At 39.5% G+C, this 18412-nt stretch overlaps 1 protein-coding gene across 2 annotated transcripts in view; it reads left to right on the top strand.

Annotated features, from left to right (window-relative positions):
- Nucleotides 1-11616: 11616 nt before the first annotated feature.
- GABRG2 (gamma-aminobutyric acid type A receptor subunit gamma2) overlaps nt 11617-18412 on the top strand; it is a 121170-nt gene continuing 114374 nt past the window's right edge. The window contains exon 1 of one of the 2 annotated variants that reach the window (XM_006274647.4): nt 11617-12150. In XM_006274647.4, the coding sequence (XP_006274709.2) occupies nt 12044-12150 (107 nt within the window). In that variant the 5' untranslated portion in view covers nt 11617-12043. The remainder of the gene's footprint in view (nt 12151-18412) is intronic. The other variant, XM_019478345.2, reaches the window with a different exon arrangement.

Raw genomic sequence — 18412 nt, 5'->3', positions numbered from 1 at the left:
AATCAACTGCACTCAGTCCTTCAAGGATCCATCAGATCATCAAGTGGAATCAATATTCCTGGCTCTTGGAGCAATCAACAGAAATTGATCCCTTAAGGGTCTAATCAAAATGAAATTAGTTCATCCTAGGCTCCTGGATCAATCAACTGAAACTAGTCTATTAAGGATGCATCCAATAATCAAATGAAATTAATTCCACAGAGATTCCAACCCTGCCTTAACTCCACAGGGTCAGGACCAATGGGCACCTTCAAGGAGGAGAGCTCTCCTTCCTGTCGCTTTCTCCGGCACAGTGAGAGGGAACCACAACACCCTCTCCTTCCCTCACAAAAAACTCAGAAAATACAGAGAGCAAAAAACAAAAGGAAGAAGTGCCCCTGGTGATTCATGGACTCATTCACAGTGGCTCCACTGCTTTACTCTTCACCTGGCTGTTCTTGAGTGTTTTCCTGGCTCAGTACGTCCTGAACTTTGTTAGTGGTCCTCCAACCATTCTGACCAGTGTGCTCGCTTGCTTCTCTCATGGTTGGGCATGAGACACGGCCAGCTGGGAAGGCCTCCAGTGTCTCCTTGGTCCACTGTCCATAGTCCTTCACTGGCTGTCCATCTCCAGGCCTGGAAATACCTGTCCTCATACTCCCTCTGCCAATCTGCAGGGAGCACATGCTGTGGGAATCCAGTGGCTTGCTCCTTGTTCTGGCCGAGAATCTCTCTGCACCTGAGGTGAGTGTCTCATTTGGGTTTCTCAGGCCTTTCTTCTTGCCCTGCTCTTTTCCCTCATCCCTCACACTTCCTTACTTAAAAAATGAGAAAACAGCATTCAAAATGTTACATGTTAAAAAATACAACAAGCTCAATAAATTGTGAAGTTATCTATGAAGAAGAAAAAATATTATTTTTTTGGATCTCAGGATGTTTTTGTTTCAACCTAGAATTTCTTTCTCTCTTTTTTTTAAAAAACAAAATCAAGACTATGAGAATGGTCCTGTTTGAATGTATATTCAAAGGAATATGTGCCAAATGCTGATAAAAGGACAACAGATTCTACATTTTAATTATTGTATAAGTCATTTAGGAGACTGTGAACTTATTTTTACCCCTTTAGAGAGCTGGTCAGAATTCTTCCGAACTGTATAAACATATACAAAGATCTTATAATTTTATGATATTTTTCAAATGCTTAATTTTTATTATTCAAGTTGTCCATAATAACTTTCTTCTGTGAGTATAAAAGCCCATGTTACAGATGAAGTGTGTGTGTGTGTGTGTGTGTGTGTGTGTATATAACATTATACAAATGGAAATTACACTGAAAAGTTTCATAACCTTCCAGTAAATTCAGATCACATCTCATTACCAAAGTTAAGAATACAGTCCATGCCTATTTTTCCCCCAGGCCTGTGTGCTAACCACCAGATGCAGCCAAGAGTGATCACTTATTAGTTGTGGGAAAAAAATAATATAAAGTATTGACACAAAAGAACTAAGACTTTTAATGCAGGGTTGTATAGAAAGAGGAAAGTTAATTAATATTTTAGTTAACTACAAAATATGGGTGGGTAGATATCTGTGTATCTTTAAGTTTTGCACACAAGAAACATCAGTGGTGAAACTGGAATTTTGTCATGACAAGACACTGCAAGGTAAAGACCATAATAAGGAGCCTGAAGCTGAACATTGGTTAGTTTTCAGAAGAGCCAAAGTAGACATGTGGCCTGAATAAAGGACATGCCTCTTAGAGCCAGATTAAAATCTCAGTTCTGAGATAATTATCCACTTCTTAATGGACAGAATGTCTAGGTCTTGAAAAAAAGCATTATTAATTAATTCTAACTAAATTTCACTGCATTTGTAAAGTTTTCTTCATTTTTGTTTGTACAAAGTGAACAAAAACTAAGTATTAAGTAAAACATAACTATCAAGCATCATGTGTGACATTCCAATATTTACTTACTTAGGTAAATGCAGTTTAGCTTTACTTACTCATGATACAAGTAAATGTATTATAGTATATATAATGAAAATAGTCAAAATTTACTAATATAAGACCTCACTACATCAGTTTGCTATTTAATACTGTATGAGTGATAGTGACAGATCATATATCATTGCGAAGAGTGATGTGTTCAAATTATGGAAGTGTGAATTCATGGGACTCTGCTCTAGGTTGATTTTATTTTTTTCCAAAAAGTACAATCAAGACATTGCCTCAGTGCTATTTATTATAAAGTGAGATTTTTGTCACTCAAGCAGCCAATATAAGAGCATAATTCAGATGAATGGCAAAAGTATAAATAATAAGTTTTTTTGGAAGGTATCAAATGAAAGGCTGTTGAGACATTTTTCTGAGACCCATTTTTCAACCTGATGCATTTTGGGGTACTTAAATCTTGAGGTGAATAAAAGCTAGCTATGGAGATTGTTTTTTTCCCCACAAAAACTTGTTGCAGTTCAAAGCTAAATGTATTTTGGATTATGCATTATGAAAAAAAATCTTACAAACAAATAAATTTTGGACATTTTAGGCTTATGAAAACATGCTATTACCCCTCTAACAGGGTACTGGGATGTGCCTGCTCCTTTAAGAGAGCAAGCAGCCTGAGAGGCTCCTTGCAAGCGGCAGAGGGGGGCTAATAAGGGACTCACCTGACTAGGAGAGGGCTATATAAGCCCAGAGCCTGCACTGGTCAGTTGGTCTCTCCCCAGCAACCATGAAGTAAGGAGCTCTTGGTGGTAGGGTGTCAGGGCTCCTGAAGGGACCTGGATTTTGGCTGAACAACTCCAGAGGCCTGGAAACAGAAGCAAGTTCCTTGGACTGAGAAAGACTGGGTTTACAGGCTTTTATTTATGTTAAATCCCCAGAGGGATTGAGGTGCCTGTCAGAGAGTGTTGATGCTTCTTGTTTATTTAAGTTACACCAATAGTTTAGCCCTGAGCCCTGATGGGATATGCTCAAAGCCTATTTAAAGAACCAATAAACTTGCCTATTATTGAATGGAAAGGTTGTGGTTGGTCTGAAGGTGCCCACGCCCCCCCCCCCCCCTTCGAACCAGGCCTCTGGGTCCTAAATCCAGAACCAACACAGAAGAGGGGATTCATGTGGGACCAAGGGTCTGAAAGTACAGAAGGAGGCCTCCACAGGAGACCAGGGGATTCAAAGAGACAACATCTGCAACATTTGGGGTGTGGTGTAGGGGAGGAAAAGGAGTCACATAACTTGCCCTTGAGGCTACAGGTGCCCTACAGGGGCCTAGTTAGGCTGAGAAGGACCTGTCAGGCCTAAGGGCTGGATTGAAGCTAGTGGGGCCTCAGGAGAGAACCAGTGGGAACTTATTAGGATTAGGACTTACTCTCAGGCCTGTTGGGAGCCTCCTTGAATCAACCTATAATATTAAGAGCAAGGCATGGCTGGTGAGCAATCTAGGGAGAGTGACATTAGAGCCTGATCGAGGAAGCAGTGGCCAGGCCACTACAGGGCATCACAACTGCCCCTGTGGCCATAAGCCTGTTGCCCCACCACCAAAAAAAATCTACATACTTTTTTTATCCAGAAACTTTCTGACCAAAAATTGTAAAATACCCATATCAGAAAAGGTCTTGTTTGCTTGTACTATTAGAAAATTCAATTTGCATGTACAAATGGCATTAGAATTTGCAGAGTTCAAAAAAATCAACCCCAAAATATTACATTCATTGTTTACTTTTATTTTTCTTGAAAATTATATAGCATAGTGTGGGAATTTAGTGACAAAGAAGCTTGTCAAAGAAACTTTACTTTTACCATTTTGACAAACAAAGCTTTTAATTGCAGATTACAACTTAGCCAGAGATCTTCAAAAGTTCTCAAAACCAATGGGATTTGGGCTTATAAGTAGGGACCTACTAAATTTACAATTTTGTGTTTTTTGTGGAAACTGCAAAATTGGTAGGTCCTCCATGAAAAAACCCAGTCCTGATGAAAAAGTTGCAAAATGGCCAGCAAATTGGAGGGAAGGGTGAAGGCAGCTGCGAAGAGATGTGGGAAGCCCTGGAGTTCTGAACCATTGTGGGGGGGGTGGGGTCGGAGAAAAGCGGTATATATGGATCCCTGGGTATATATATATATAACTAGTGAACACACACACACACACACACACATACACACACACGCTAAATTCGCATACTATACTCTGGGCATGATTACAGTATTATTTTTCAATCTCTTAAAAAAAACATACTCTAACTCAGGGGTTTCCAACTTCCAAGAAGCCAGGAGCTGATGGCCCTGTAGGATGCCTTGGCAGAGACAGCACCCCTGCAGGTCTGTGCACTTGCCTTGATTCTCCGTATACTCATGCAGGCCCATACGCATCTCCCAACCCACTTTATCATGTGCCTTTCCCCTCTTCCCCCAGGCCCAGGCTCACCCTCAATTCCCCTGGCCTCAATGTAGTACACTGCCCCAACCCCTGGGACAGGAGGCAGGAATCAAAAGCCAGAGGAGAGAATCAGAAGACTCTGGCTGCTGTCACAGCCACAATGATGAAGGAAGTGGCAGCTGGGCAGGAGATGCATCTTACACCCTTGTAGGTGGCATGCAGCCCACAGGCCACTGGTTGGACAGCCCTGAAGTAACACATCTTTGCATTCTTATCATAATCATTTCAGATGCCCATCTCAAAATTCTCTCAAAAAAGTCTGAGTTTACCTTGCTCCTAGAGAAATAGATGGCTGAAAGGTTAGTTTTAATGAGATAAAGAAAGAATTATAATCAAAGTGAAGTGATCTTCACAGATGATTCCCTTCTAGGAACAATCACATCTATTTTATAAATAATGGATAGCTCAATACCTCCCACCATTCCCAGTATTCAGCCTTCTACACTACTGCTCCACCCTTTGCTGGAGTTCTCTGTCTGTACATGTTTATGGCTATGGTTCTCCAGGTCTCTTTCAGAGTACCTTGCACCTCTACTGAAATGAGCTTGGTTACATCCTTCACTTGTTTTGTTTCATCTTTAAAAGTTTGTTTTACAACATTTTCTGTGGTATTATAATGAAACTACCTAACAGATTATTTAAGCATACTTAAAATCACTTAGGAGTCAGCACTTCCATTTAAACCAACATGTCTATAAAGATATTTTAAGTGTTGAAGCATGCACAGAGATTTTTTTGCCCAGTTAATTTTTTAAACCTCTTCATATATAAGGAAATAATTTTAGTATTAATTAATTTCAGACAGTGTTTGATCAGTTTGCATTAGGACCACCCACTCTTGCTTTATTTCACTTTAAAAATCAGGCTGGCTAAGTGGAGGATAAACTCATGTGTTATTTCTTCTTTTTTTTCAATTTATTATTTTCATCTACTTTACAGAATTCTGGAATTTCATGTTATTTACACTCCAGGAAAATTAAATATTTAAGAATGTTTATGGCTTGCTACAGCAAAAAAGGGGTTCTTGAGGATGTTAAACTCTCCCTATTCTACTCATTCCGCCATATTGCTCTAGTTACTAACTGAGGAATGAAAATTTACATTAAACCAAGAAAATTTTCCAGTTATTAGCTCTTCTAGCTTATAATACAGCAAGCAAGAAAGATTCATATTTTAGTTTGTATACAAATGCAAGAAATATATTACTGGTCACAAGGGGCACCTATACGTATGCCAGATGTCTGCTCTGACGTATGCTGATTAGCACACATTAGAGCAGACTCAATTAATCAAATCTACTGAAATGTGTTAATTAATGCACTACAGCAGACTCTGCATCACATCTATTCCCCACACTTCAAAATGGCATTGGGATGCTTTAAGTACAGCTTGTCAAACAAGCTTGAGTTCAAGTTTCCCCAATACTATTTTGAAGCATGGGATGCTGAATACACATGATTCTGCTGGCACTTTAATTAGAGCAGTTCTCAGATTGGAGGGGCACAGGTAGTGCAACAATGGCACCAAGCATCCAGTTGAGACAACAAGAAAGCATTGCCCGGTATACAGGAGGGGTAAAATTGCCAAGGACATGTCTGGTCCCCAAAGATTCTAACCATAAAATGTTTTTCTGATCTGAATAGCCATCTTGACAATCAAATAAAACACTGACTGCAGTTTGGTAGGCATCTTGAGCCATACGTTCCCCAGTCCCAGTATGGGAGGCCTGCTGAAACCTAATTGGCTAAAACTCAGTTGCTGGGCTAGGGAATACTGAGGCAAGAGACCAAGTCAGAGTGGGTATGGGCGACATTTGAATAATGGTTACAGGTTCATCGCAGCATCCAGCCTGATTGGAGCTCCTGACCATGAATGGCATCATACTTTTCTCAGGTTGACTGGTGGATGTCCTCCCCACAAATGTCATGGATATTCCAAGTGATACCATTGATTATGCTCCAGTATAGTGTGAAGATATATCTTCAAGTAGGGGATATGTTGGCTTAGAAATGATATTTAAAGGTCTGTTTTCTGGGAATTGGCTTATAGGTATAGGTATATGCATTATAAGGGTTCAAGATGGGCAGCAGGAGTTACATGGATTTTTAAAGAGCTTGGGAAACACACACACAGCTTCTCATGGCCCTGAAAGCAAATGGGCTGTCTAGCACAACAAGGTCAACAGATGGACACAGCCTGAAAATGAAGGGGTGTGTGCCATAACATGAGATCACAGCCTTCAAGGCAGACAGGCTGTCTAACACAACAAGGCCAGCAAGGACACATAGTCTAGGAAACAGCCTGGGAATCAAAGAAGTATGTACCATACTGTTCCATAACACAAGGTACATGACACCAGCAACAAGGCCTCAGAGAGCAGGGGGGCCTACATTCTAGTTTTGCGGAAACAGATCAAATTAGGAGAAGGCTTGGAAGGCTACATGGACATGTGACCAGAGATAGACAACCAACCAGAAATAGCCACGAATGAAGAGTCATCAGGAGTCATCAAGGGGGGAGGAGAATACAAAAGCACAGACAAGATTAACAGAGAGTCTCTCCTGCCCCTCCCTGTTCCTTCTTGTCCTTCCCTTTGTCCCTTTCCTCTCCATTTTGCTCTCTGAGAGGGGTCCCCATCCCCATTCCCATCCCTGCCCCCTGGGAAGGGTCCCTGAGGCCACCATGGACCAAGGGCATACCAGCAGCCCTTCTCATCCAGTGGAGGGGGGCTGTAGGCCTCGACATCCCACCTCCAGACTTCTGACACCTTAGAAAGAAAGAGCCTCAGAGTGGAATCTGCATCCTGACCAGTTGTATGTTGATTCTGATGACATCCCTAGGATTGGTAGATATAGAATTGTTTGATTGTTTGTATTGTTGTTGTTTTTTTTAATCTTACTCTGTATGAATAAATTAGCTTATTATCAACTGGCAGGTGTTGTGATCAGTCTGAGGGTTGTGCCTACCTGGAACAAAGGTATAGGTGCCGGGTCCAAATCCAGTGTCAACAGTAAGCATCTGATTTAGATATGCAGTGGCATGATTACACTTACACAGTATTTAGAAAGAAAAATAAAACTTTGCTTTTTTCTTGTCAAAGTCTGAACTAGTTACATTTTTATTATTATTATGGGTAGTTATTGTAATATATATGGGGCGAAATCCTCACCTGGTGAAAATTGACACAGCATCACTAAAATTAATGAGTTATACCAAATGTCAAAAAGTTGTTATCATTTAAGCCTGAAGAATTTGGTCACTGCCACAGATTTAGGGATTTTTTTTTTTTAGTACTTTCTCCTGGTATCTCTAAATAGACAGAATCTTCACAACATAATTTCTATGCCTTTAGGGGCAAAGAATCAACATTACAACTTTCAACAATAAAAAGGGCCCATTAAAATATATGTGGTTGAAAGTTATTCATTATTACCCAGACTCTGTCCTTCATGGTTTCACAGATATATAGAGTTTAAAGAACTGTTTGAGTGGGAAGGCACAAACCTGGAGGCCATGAAAGGGCTCTATTCAGCACTGGAATTCATTTCTGCAGATACTCCCTGGAGTAGCAGAGGAGAAATGGAGGTGAGTAGAGGCAGGCAACAGAAAGAACAAGTGTGAGGCCAAAGAATTAACAACTGCATATTTCTACCACCTTTCAATCATAGTATAGGAACAACATAAAATACCACAACAGATTATGAGCTCTGCAGCTAATCATAAGATATACAGGAAAACAATTTCTACTACTGGTCAATTTTGTAACCACAAATCCTTATATATTATATTGTCTTTGCTTGTTTCTAAATAAAGTCTTAGGAAGTTATTCTGAAAACCCAGTGGACTTTTTGGGCAGTAGCACTCACCTTATTTAAATGCTGCCAAGAACTAAATGAAAAGAATGAGAAGTATCTCTTGTATGGAATGAGGAACCCTTGTCCCTGTTATTAGGAAGAGAGGGGAGTGTGGGAAGCCTGAGGGCAAAGTAGCAACCTATAGTAGCTGCCCAGGTGAGCTGAGCCAGAGGCTAGAAAAGGGCAGGCAGTTAATGGTGGAATCAATAGCATCTGGGCCCTGGGTATAGGAGACAAGGTTACATGAATGCAAGGGGGCTGGGCTTGGGGCATATGATGAGTACTGGCCTCACTTAGAACTTCATTCACTGGATAGATTGTGAATTTATTCAGTAGGCTATTGCTGAAAAAACTTTACTTTTACCAGTTTGACAAACAAACAAAGCCTTTAATTGCAAAATACAACATTGCCAGAGATCTTAAAAAGTTCTCAAAACCAATGAGATTTGACTTTATAAGTAGGGACCTACTAAATTCACAATTTTGTGATTTTCATGGAAACTGAAAAATTGGTAAGCCCTCTATGAAAAAGCCTGTTCCCTATGAAAAGGCTGCAAAATGGCCAGTAAATGGGGTGGGGGAAGGGAGCTGCCAAGAGAGTTGGGAAGCCCTGGTGTTCTGAAGCACAAGGTGGGGGGAGCAAAAGGGAAAGGTGGAGAAACTTTCATGGTGAAGTGGGATGGGGGAGGGAGATTTTCATGTTGGAGCATGGTGAGCCCCCCACCATACCTCTGATTGGTCAAGAGGCCCTGGAAGTCCCACCCTTCCCTGGAGATTGACAGATGGCCATCTGGTGAGGGGCAGGAGGGCCCCCACACCACTGATTGGTTGAGGGGCCCCAGAAGTCTCACCCTTCCCCTGAGATTGACAGATAGCCATCTGTCAGTCTCTGAGGAGGAGCAGAACTTCTGGGGCCCCTCAGCCAATCAGACACATGGGGTGGGGGTGCCCACCCAGTGTGCTGTGAAAATGGCTACCAGCGCTGTACTCAGATTGTGAAATCAGGGATCAGCCCCCATGAATTAGGTAGATCCCTACTCAGAAGTGTCTAATTTGTGCTTAATTTGTTCAGATATTTAGTAAATGAACTTAGGCTTCTATGTCCTTTATAAGTACTTTTGAGACTATTACCTTTAATTTAACTCAAGGTCATTTAAACCAAAAGGTTTAACTTTGAATACATATTTTTTGGCAGGAATAATTATTATACTATATTATAAATATTATACTTCATGTTCAGAAAGGTGCTTTGCACTGAAAATTGTTGGTCATAGATTGTGAAATCATTGCATTTGCACTTAAAATTCTTAATGTCAGGTTAAATGGACAGATTTTAATTTTCACATAAAGAAATTTAACATACACAGAATAAGCTACTAAGTCATAGCTGGCTTAAATTTGACCCTTTGTTCTCATTCGGTATAGTTTGAATTGGTTATTTAAAACATCATAGTTTGATTCAAGTGTGTCAGCCAGAAAAAAAACAGATGCCTATTTGATAAAATGTGTACCAGTAGAAAACAGGTTGCTAAACATTTCTTCCTACTTAGTACAAATATACATAGATGCTTGTTGAAAAAAAATTCTATGTACCCAGGGAAAAGTATATTAAAAAGACTACAAAAGCCAGCTGTTCAATAAAAGCCATATTTTCATGTATACAATTAGGTAACTGCAGGAGAAGTTTTGTATTCCTAACAACATGTACCCACACTGCTGTATCTTGGACATTTGTATATCGGCTTTATGGTGTGACCAAGTACTATGATGTCTAAGTGACCTGAACTTTCAAATCAAAGAATAGGAAGCAGACTACTTGTAGCTCCAGTTCAATTTTCACAAATACAAATATGATCAGGTGAAAAATGTAACCCTAAAAATAATTCAAAGATTATAGTCACTTCTAGGCTCTAATTTTAATTTGAAGAATAGTCTTTAAGCGTTTTAATATACGTTTATGTAATGGTGCCAAAGCAAAAATATGATAAGATTGTGACAAAATACACACAAAATGTAAAACAACTGATGTAATATTCACTGGTAAACTCATCAACTTAAGAGTTTCATTTCTGTACTAGAGACCTTTTTGGTGCTGGAGAGTTGATAGTTCTGAAGAAACCCAGACTGAATATTTACACCTGGGTCAAGCTATTCCACCTGAATGAAGAGTGGTTAGACTTGTTCCCTATTTATAGGATTTTTGGATGTAGCCATGTTGGTTTACGGACATAGGCAGGCAAGGTTCTTTGGATATCACATCTATCCCAAGAACCTTGCCTGCCTATTTATAGGGTCACATTTATGCAGTTTGAAAGCAAAAACTGGCTTCATCCAGTAGGATATCAGTCTGAGTTTCTGAGGGTTTGTTGTACTAAGAAGTGCCGCTGTCTCCTTTTCATAGACAAGGGAGAACTGTATTTGCTGCACTTGTAGGTCATGAAGACCTGAAGTGTTTGTTCTATTTGGAACATCTCATTTGTTCTCCATTGAGCAATATCTATTCATTTATTGTGGCAGTAAGCATTGAATAAGGGGGCCCCAAAGGAAAAAGACACCCATTGAGTACCTATGCCACATCCAGGTTTTCACTTCTGCACTGTGATCCATCAGTTTGGGGATGGTTGGGGAGACAGTTAAGGCCTCCAGATGTGTTCTGTCTTTACGCAGTGAAATTTGGAGGGAAAAGCATATCAGTCTCTGACAGATTCCAGGTGCTGTTCTTGCAGTGGTAAGCACTGGGGTCCCAGTTTTGTGTATCAATGAGAGCAAGTGGACTTTCCTCTTTGGAGAGTGGAATGTGAAATGCTGGGGACAAGGAGTAGAAGGATCAGGCACAGCCCAGATTTTACACACACCTATTTTTCTTCAGGTTTAGAGTATTTGCTGCATCTTGTCTGGTCTGATTTTATTGAGGGGAGGGCAAATGATATCCTAGTAAATTCTCCCTAATCCTATCACACACTTAACCACCTCATTCATAGTGATTCCACCAATGCTGCTTTTCCCATTTCCTGAGTTACTTAGCAACAACCATCCCTCCCTCTTCCACTCCCCCCCGATCCATCCTTTTATTTTTTCCCCTTTGCAATCATGATTTCCAGACTGTTTAGAAAAAATGAGGATGCTCATCAGCGTAAGGGAAGCTTTTCCTTCCGACCTCTCTTTTTGTGCTTGCCAAATCCTCCTTGCCTCCAAAATGAAGACCTGGGCTGTCTGCATATGTATAATCAAAGGTTAAAAAGCACCCTGGCTGACACCACGCATGTGTTAATCTGTGCTGCAGCAGTGTGCATCATTTCCACTTTGACCTCAGAGTTAATCTGCATTCAGGCAGAAGCTGCATTGCTTTATTCTTTCTTTTTCTTTTTTTCCCCCCTATGTTCTCATTCTCCTGTGGTTTGGTTGAATTCTGTTCTGTGTACACAAGCGTCTGTGCAAGTGTATGTGTTTCTGCTTCCCTTGCATGCTTTTGTTCTCTCTGTGTATGTGTTCTATCTTTCCCTTTCTCCCAGTTATATTATTCCCCTACCTTTGGAAGCTGCTGCCTGCTGCCTGAGCTGACGTTTTTTGATTGTATCTGCAAAGGGCTTGTGCAGATCTAATTTCTGCCCCCCTGAATATTAATCCATGCAGCTGGGTGCAATGTATCATCCCACTGATGGGACCCGGTAGGGGGGGAAACCACCACCACCAAAAAAAAATAAAAGAAGGGGACGGATCCATCTGCAAACCAAGAGGAAAAGGGAAAAAAGGGGGGGGGGGGGAAGAGAGATGTTTCCTTCAAATCCAACAAGCCTGGGAAGCAGTGCACTCTTGAATCCTGCATTTTCTCTCAAAATGATGGTGTGGGCACTTGTGTTCCTCTCTCTCATCCAGTGGTAAGATGTGCTTTCTGCTTCTGTTTGCTGGTTGGGGGGGGGGGAAGGGTTGGGGGGCGAAGATGCTGTTTGCAAATGCAGAGGGCTGTAGTGAGAATGTTAAAGGTTTGGGGAGTAGCTTTGCCTTCATCTATCTCCTTCACTGTTGCTATGTTTTATTTGCCTTATAAGTGTGGTATTGAGAGGAATGGGGAAGCTAAACAGTGGGTATCTATGATGGTGGTACATGCCCAGGTTTTGCATGGAATTTGATGCCATGTTAATGAAGCCTTTTTTTCTTTGATTTAACATTTGTTATAATGCACAGTTATTGTAATGCCCTGTTTTGTGGGTAGAATATCACTATAGTCATACTTGCTTACACCTAAGCAGGCACATCATGGCTGTGCTTGGGCTTTTGGCTCTGTATTTATGTTTCTTCAGTACCTAAGAAAGCAAGTATAAACATTTAGGACCAAGGACAGCAATCCAGTCCAGTATGCAGCCCTCTCTGGATAGAGGAATCTAGTGCTGATCTGCATTTCTCAATTAGTGATGGCATTTAGAGCCAATGGAGTAGGCAACGGGATGTAATATCAGAGTGTACATTATCCACAATGTCAGTTATATTAACCAAATATTTACATTGCTATTATAACCTATGTGTTCCTTACAGACAGATACTGACACACATACTGTATATAGAGCCCTGTGTGTGCACTGTGTGTTGTATTATATTGTATATCTAAATGTAAATAGAAAAAAAAATCTTACTAGCAGAGGAAGAAAGAGGCGATGTGTATGTGTGTGTGTGTGGTGGTGGTGGGAAAGGGGGGAGGGGGAAGTTGAGTGTTGCTGCAGTGCCAAGCGTTATGCTGAACCAAGCATTCTTATAAAAATTGTGGACTGTGTATTTAACAGGTTAGGTGACAAATTAACATTGTATTACAAAGTACCTGGCCAGTCATGTTCTAAAAGCATCTTTTCCACAATCACACAAGCTCTGCTTTCTTTGATATACTAAGGCAGGTAGTATCCACACCCTGTTATATTTTAAATAATTAGTATAGAAACAGATGGGCTAATAGTTCATATGTACCTTCCTTCTTAGCTTCTCTGTATGCTGCCATATTGAAAATAAGCTACCACAATTTTTATTAATATTTTAAAAAATAAAAATCAGTCTGACATTTTCAGAACAATGATTTTATTCCAAGGCAGAAAGCTTTGTTTTCTTGTGCACAGAAACAAAATTTTATTTCCTTTCTGATTGATTTTCCCACAGCACCAAATCAAATGTAGAATGACTGGCAATGGAGCATAAGTGTGGTACTGATAAAAAACTTGTTGAACCTAGGAGAAAACATTTTGTTGAGTTACAGGGTAGATATAGGGTTTCTCTGAATCCTTAAGAATGCCTCCCTATTAAAACAACTGAAGCAATAGGAAAAATAACTTTACTGGCAATTAAAGGGAAAAGCACCCTGAATAAGCAGAGCAGCCTTCACTTGAGGTGAAGTCAATGTTTACATTGTTACATGTGTCTCTTCCTTCTTTACTGGAAAATATGCTAGTTTGCACACACATTCCCAGATTATACTATCATTTTGTTTCAAACAGAATACAAGCAGATACTTTGGTAAAAAATGTTCTGTTCATCTTGTTGGTATCTCAATGAATGCATTTGAGAAATATTTTTTCATGCCTTCACCAGCCATAAAAAACAAACAAAACAAAAAACCCGCAACCTTTCACTTAAGAATTGGTATATGCAGACCCACCAAAACTAAGAGATTTCTATTACGGTGATATTTGAAATGGTTTTGATGTAACTTCACTCACTTCACATTTAGGAAAGTAAGAACCAGTCATCTTAACATGTCATCATGTTAAAAAAGTAAAGTTAATCATTACTTCATTAAAATTATTTCAAATGCATTAGATTGGGACAGGAACTTTAATAATGAAGATAATAAAATACATCTTTCTCCTTCTAATGTAAAGGAATTTTAATATTAAAATATTAGCCTTCAGAACATATGGAAGAAGAGATTTGGAGAAGTTGTTCTGGATCTGATTTATTCATAAAAGGTATTTAAGGAGTCTAATACCCTGGCAATATTGAAAACTTAACAAAGAACATTTTTGTCTGTTGCTGCTTGATGTAACAGTTGTCTTGAAACATAGAACTCCTAAATATTTATGGCTAATTAGAACAAAGCACTCACACATGTGCTTCATAATAAGTATGTGAGTACATTTACTGACATCATTAGGAGTATAAACACCAGAAGAGTTAAACTGGTGTATCTAGAGTTAAACTGGGCCCAGAATAATTAAATCCACATAAAATCTATCTAAAAAAACCTCTTGGGGTATTTTTTACTAAGAAGGCAAACAAATAAACAGATCAAGTTATTTTAGGAAGAGGAGTTCACTTGTTGCACTTTTTTGACATCTAAAAGATTAAGAAGAGACCGGGAATAATACAATAACTTTTTTGGGGGGGCTGTTTGCTTTTGATTTACATCAGAGTTTTGCCATTGGCTTCAGGGACACCACAGTTTCATTTATCACAGAAAAGTGACAGAATAGTGGAGCACATTACCTCAGTGACTGAACTTCTGTATTAGTTTATTATTTTCTTATTAATGCTTGCACAAAGAGCACTTTTATGACTGTACACACTAAAGTTTTAAGATATGCTTTGTTACAGCTTAATTTTCATGAAAACTATTATATTACCTAAAAAAATATGTTTACTACATAATTTAGGCTGATTCTCATTCCCTTATAATCTTTTTATAGCAGTGTCATTCAACTCAGCAAAAGTGAGACAAGAATTAGACTCAAAGCTTCTGAAGTTTGTAAAGAATAATTTTTAAAATACAAATATTAAATTGGGCTGCAATGGAAAGTAAGAGAAGCTTCACTGTAACCTGATAACACTAAATTTAACACATTATATATTTTATATTTATAAAATATTAAATATTTGTTTCAGTTAGATCCTTTACTACTGAGCCTTGCACATGTAATTACAAACCAAAGTACATCTAAATACTGGAGTTGATTGAACTGTTTGTTATGAATATATATTCTGGCAAATCTAAATCAATCCTGAACTGATTTGATTTTTACATATTCCTTGCAACTCACATTTGTTGGAAAAATGGTTCATGTGAACTAACGTCAAAGGACCAGTTTGTGAAATGTTGGCAAGTGACTTCTGGATATTTTTCATTTGTGCTGCCACTTCAGTCACATGGCAATATTTTTGGTCCATAATTAGTTGGCTAAAACAGGATAATAATACTTAGCAGCAAAGAATGAAAAGCAAGTGCCTGTAATAGTTATGTCAAAGTATTTCCTAAATATTGATGTAAACAAACCCTAACTATGAAATGAGACTAGATAGTAAAGTTCTTTGCTTCTATAGCACCTAGCAAAAGGGATTCCTGGCCTATGATCTGGGCTTCTGGTCTGCAACCTGGGCTCCTACGCACTGTAGTTATAGAAATAATTAAAATAAATAATGAGAAACAAAAATTGTTTAACAGAAAAACAATTCCAAATTTGAGTAAATGCTGAACACTGTTTTCAGACACTCAGATATTCAACCATCTGCACTTACAGAAACATAATAGTCAGGGTCTGTACCTTGGGTGGCAGTGAAATAAGGGGTAGTGCTAGGATTTGGGGTGCTGGTGGTAGCAGCTGCTGTTCTTTTATATTCTTTAAGTAGACACCTTGGACTGATGCTCTGGTTGCCCTACTGCACATCATAGTCCTGTGTACCTATTATGTACAAGATTCTGATACCTTTACATGCCAAGCAGTATTTTAATATTTGAATGTTCGTATACAGTCAGTTGGCCCCTTCGTTCAGTAAGATTCTGTTCTGTATATAGGATATATATAGAGAGGATATAAAAGGTATAGCCTTACATAAAATTAGTGACCTAGCAAAGACATATGTAAATAAATGTCATGATGCATGACACAAAAATACTCTGTTTCATTAGTCATTGTAGCCTTTATATCATTATTGTTAAAATTATTTTGATGTTTAGGATTCTGGATTGACTATCTTGGATACTGAATTGGTAGTTCTAACAGAATGGGTACAGCTTGGGGAGTAGACTTGGAAGGTTTGTTGCTTTTGTCTACAAGTATTCCAGAGTTGGGGAGCAGAGAGTGCAAGTTTGTTTAGTTGATTGTACCCATTCTTTTTTGGAACCTTTGCTGAAACTACCAGAAAGAGCTCCACCTTGTGTAAGTTAAAGTAGTAGTGTAATGGGATTGCCAGACCACTAAAAACTGAAATTCCAGTGATCAGTGTTTTGTTTTTTTTTCAGTGAATACAAACCATGAAACAATCTGACTTGGCCAAGATTTGAGCCAAGGGAGACAAAAGTCCCTAAAACAGTATCCTGCTGTTAATATCTTGTTGTAGCTTAAGGGTATGAATAAGCATTCACTACACCTAGTCTAGGTGTAAGCAGGCTTACTAGACCAGGAATGGGCATGAGCAGGAATTTGCCACTGCTAGGAGCAGCATGTGTAGCTGTTAGCTGTTCCTGGGTGCCCAGTTTTAGTAACTCAGTTGGGGAAGGGGCAGGTGGGATCCTGGAGGAGGGGGAGTAGGGATAGCACATCTACAGAGGGTTTGGTGAGTTGGGGGAGGGATTTGTCAGGATCCAGGAGGGGTTGGTCAGGTTGAGAAGCTAAAAACAGCCCAGTCAGGGTCAGGAATTGGGAACAGCACAGCCCTAGGACTGGGACAAGTATCTGGGCTTTTCCAGCCCTGGGGCTGTGCTGTGAACACACACAGGCATTTTGGAGATCAGGTTCACCCTTTCTTAAATAGGGTTAACTCAGTCTCAATCTAAGTTAGTGCAGTTTAGATTGGGCACACCATTTGGGGGCAATTTAAGCCCCTTGCACACCTGTATAATTGGGCATTTAGTTCAACCTAACCCTGGTTATGTTGATACAAATGTAATGCCTAAAAGTACCCTAAAAGTTTATAAATAATACATGAAAGACCTTGGTGTGGAGCACTTTTGAGAAGTAAGATAAGCCTTTTGATTAACTTCTGCTTTAGCACATACATTCCTTATTTCTTTCATACCAAAATGCTTTTAGTGTATTCCAAATTCCATTGGTGCATATGCAAAGTGATGCTAAAAAGCCTTTAATAAAGAGCCTTAATCTCACAGACTCCAAGATGGAAGAAGAAAAGTATTAGTTTTAACTTTATACTAAGGCAAGTGGAGTTCTAAGTTTTATAAACTACTTTGCTATTTTTAATTATTTTTATTAAGGACCCTTCTACTCATGCAGGGAAAGGCATGAGTGGATCTAATGAGCAATCTGCACAATCACAGCTCCTGCCATGCCACATGTGGGATTATGTATTAGATCCAATTGAACCTTATTGGCTAAATCCTAGGATCCCCCTGAACTGGCAAAAATAATGCTCCCATGGCTGGGAGCCCCTATTGCTGAGGGGCCTCCCAGCCATGGGGGCCACATGAAACTAGAACTGGGAGCTCCTCACCTGACAGGGCTCCTGACCCTGGTTGCACCTCATGAGAGCCCCATGTGGGCTGAGGATTTCTTGTGCCCTAAGCTTTGGGGATCACAGTAGTTGTGATCATCAGGGCTCAGGGGTCTCCTGCTGGGCAAGGTGCACACTTGTGGCTGGGACCCCTTTCAGCTGACAGGGCTCCCAGCTTCAGGGGAGACTCTGCTAAATGTGCAAATTAAAGCTTGACAGCAACCAGCTATAAAATTAGTACATATGTTTGTGCTCTAACTTTATAGCTGGTTGGAGCTTTTTATCATGTGATAGCTCCTTTCACATGTATGTGGCCTTAAGGCAATTGTGCAATTAACCAGTTCATTGTATAATACCTGTAACATGTAGAGAGGGCCTAAGTGAAACTTCTTATATAGTTCATTAGATCTACACTTTAAAAAAATTCCCACTTTTTAACTATTATCAAAAGAAACCTTATTGTCTCAGTCCTAACTATTTCACCTTTTTCTTTATATTCTATTCTAGCAGCAGAGGCATACTCATACTCATTAACACAGATACTCATACTTACAGATCTCAGATGAGAATTCTGTGTAGTGAAAAAGAAGTGAACAGAAGTGAAGGGATTAGCTTTGGAATTTGCATAATTCCCCTGCACAAAGGAAAGTCATTCAGAACATCTGGGTCCCACAACAGGTAAATCCCAGAAAAGCCCCTATTTATATGAGGGCCCTCATT

Source organism: Alligator mississippiensis, chromosome 9, assembly GCF_030867095.1.
Source record: "Alligator mississippiensis isolate rAllMis1 chromosome 9, rAllMis1, whole genome shotgun sequence".
NCBI classification, from domain to species: Eukaryota; Metazoa; Chordata; order Crocodylia; family Alligatoridae; genus Alligator; species Alligator mississippiensis.
Note: the sequence above shows the minus strand (reverse complement) of the source record. Positions and strands in the feature narration are given on the sequence as shown.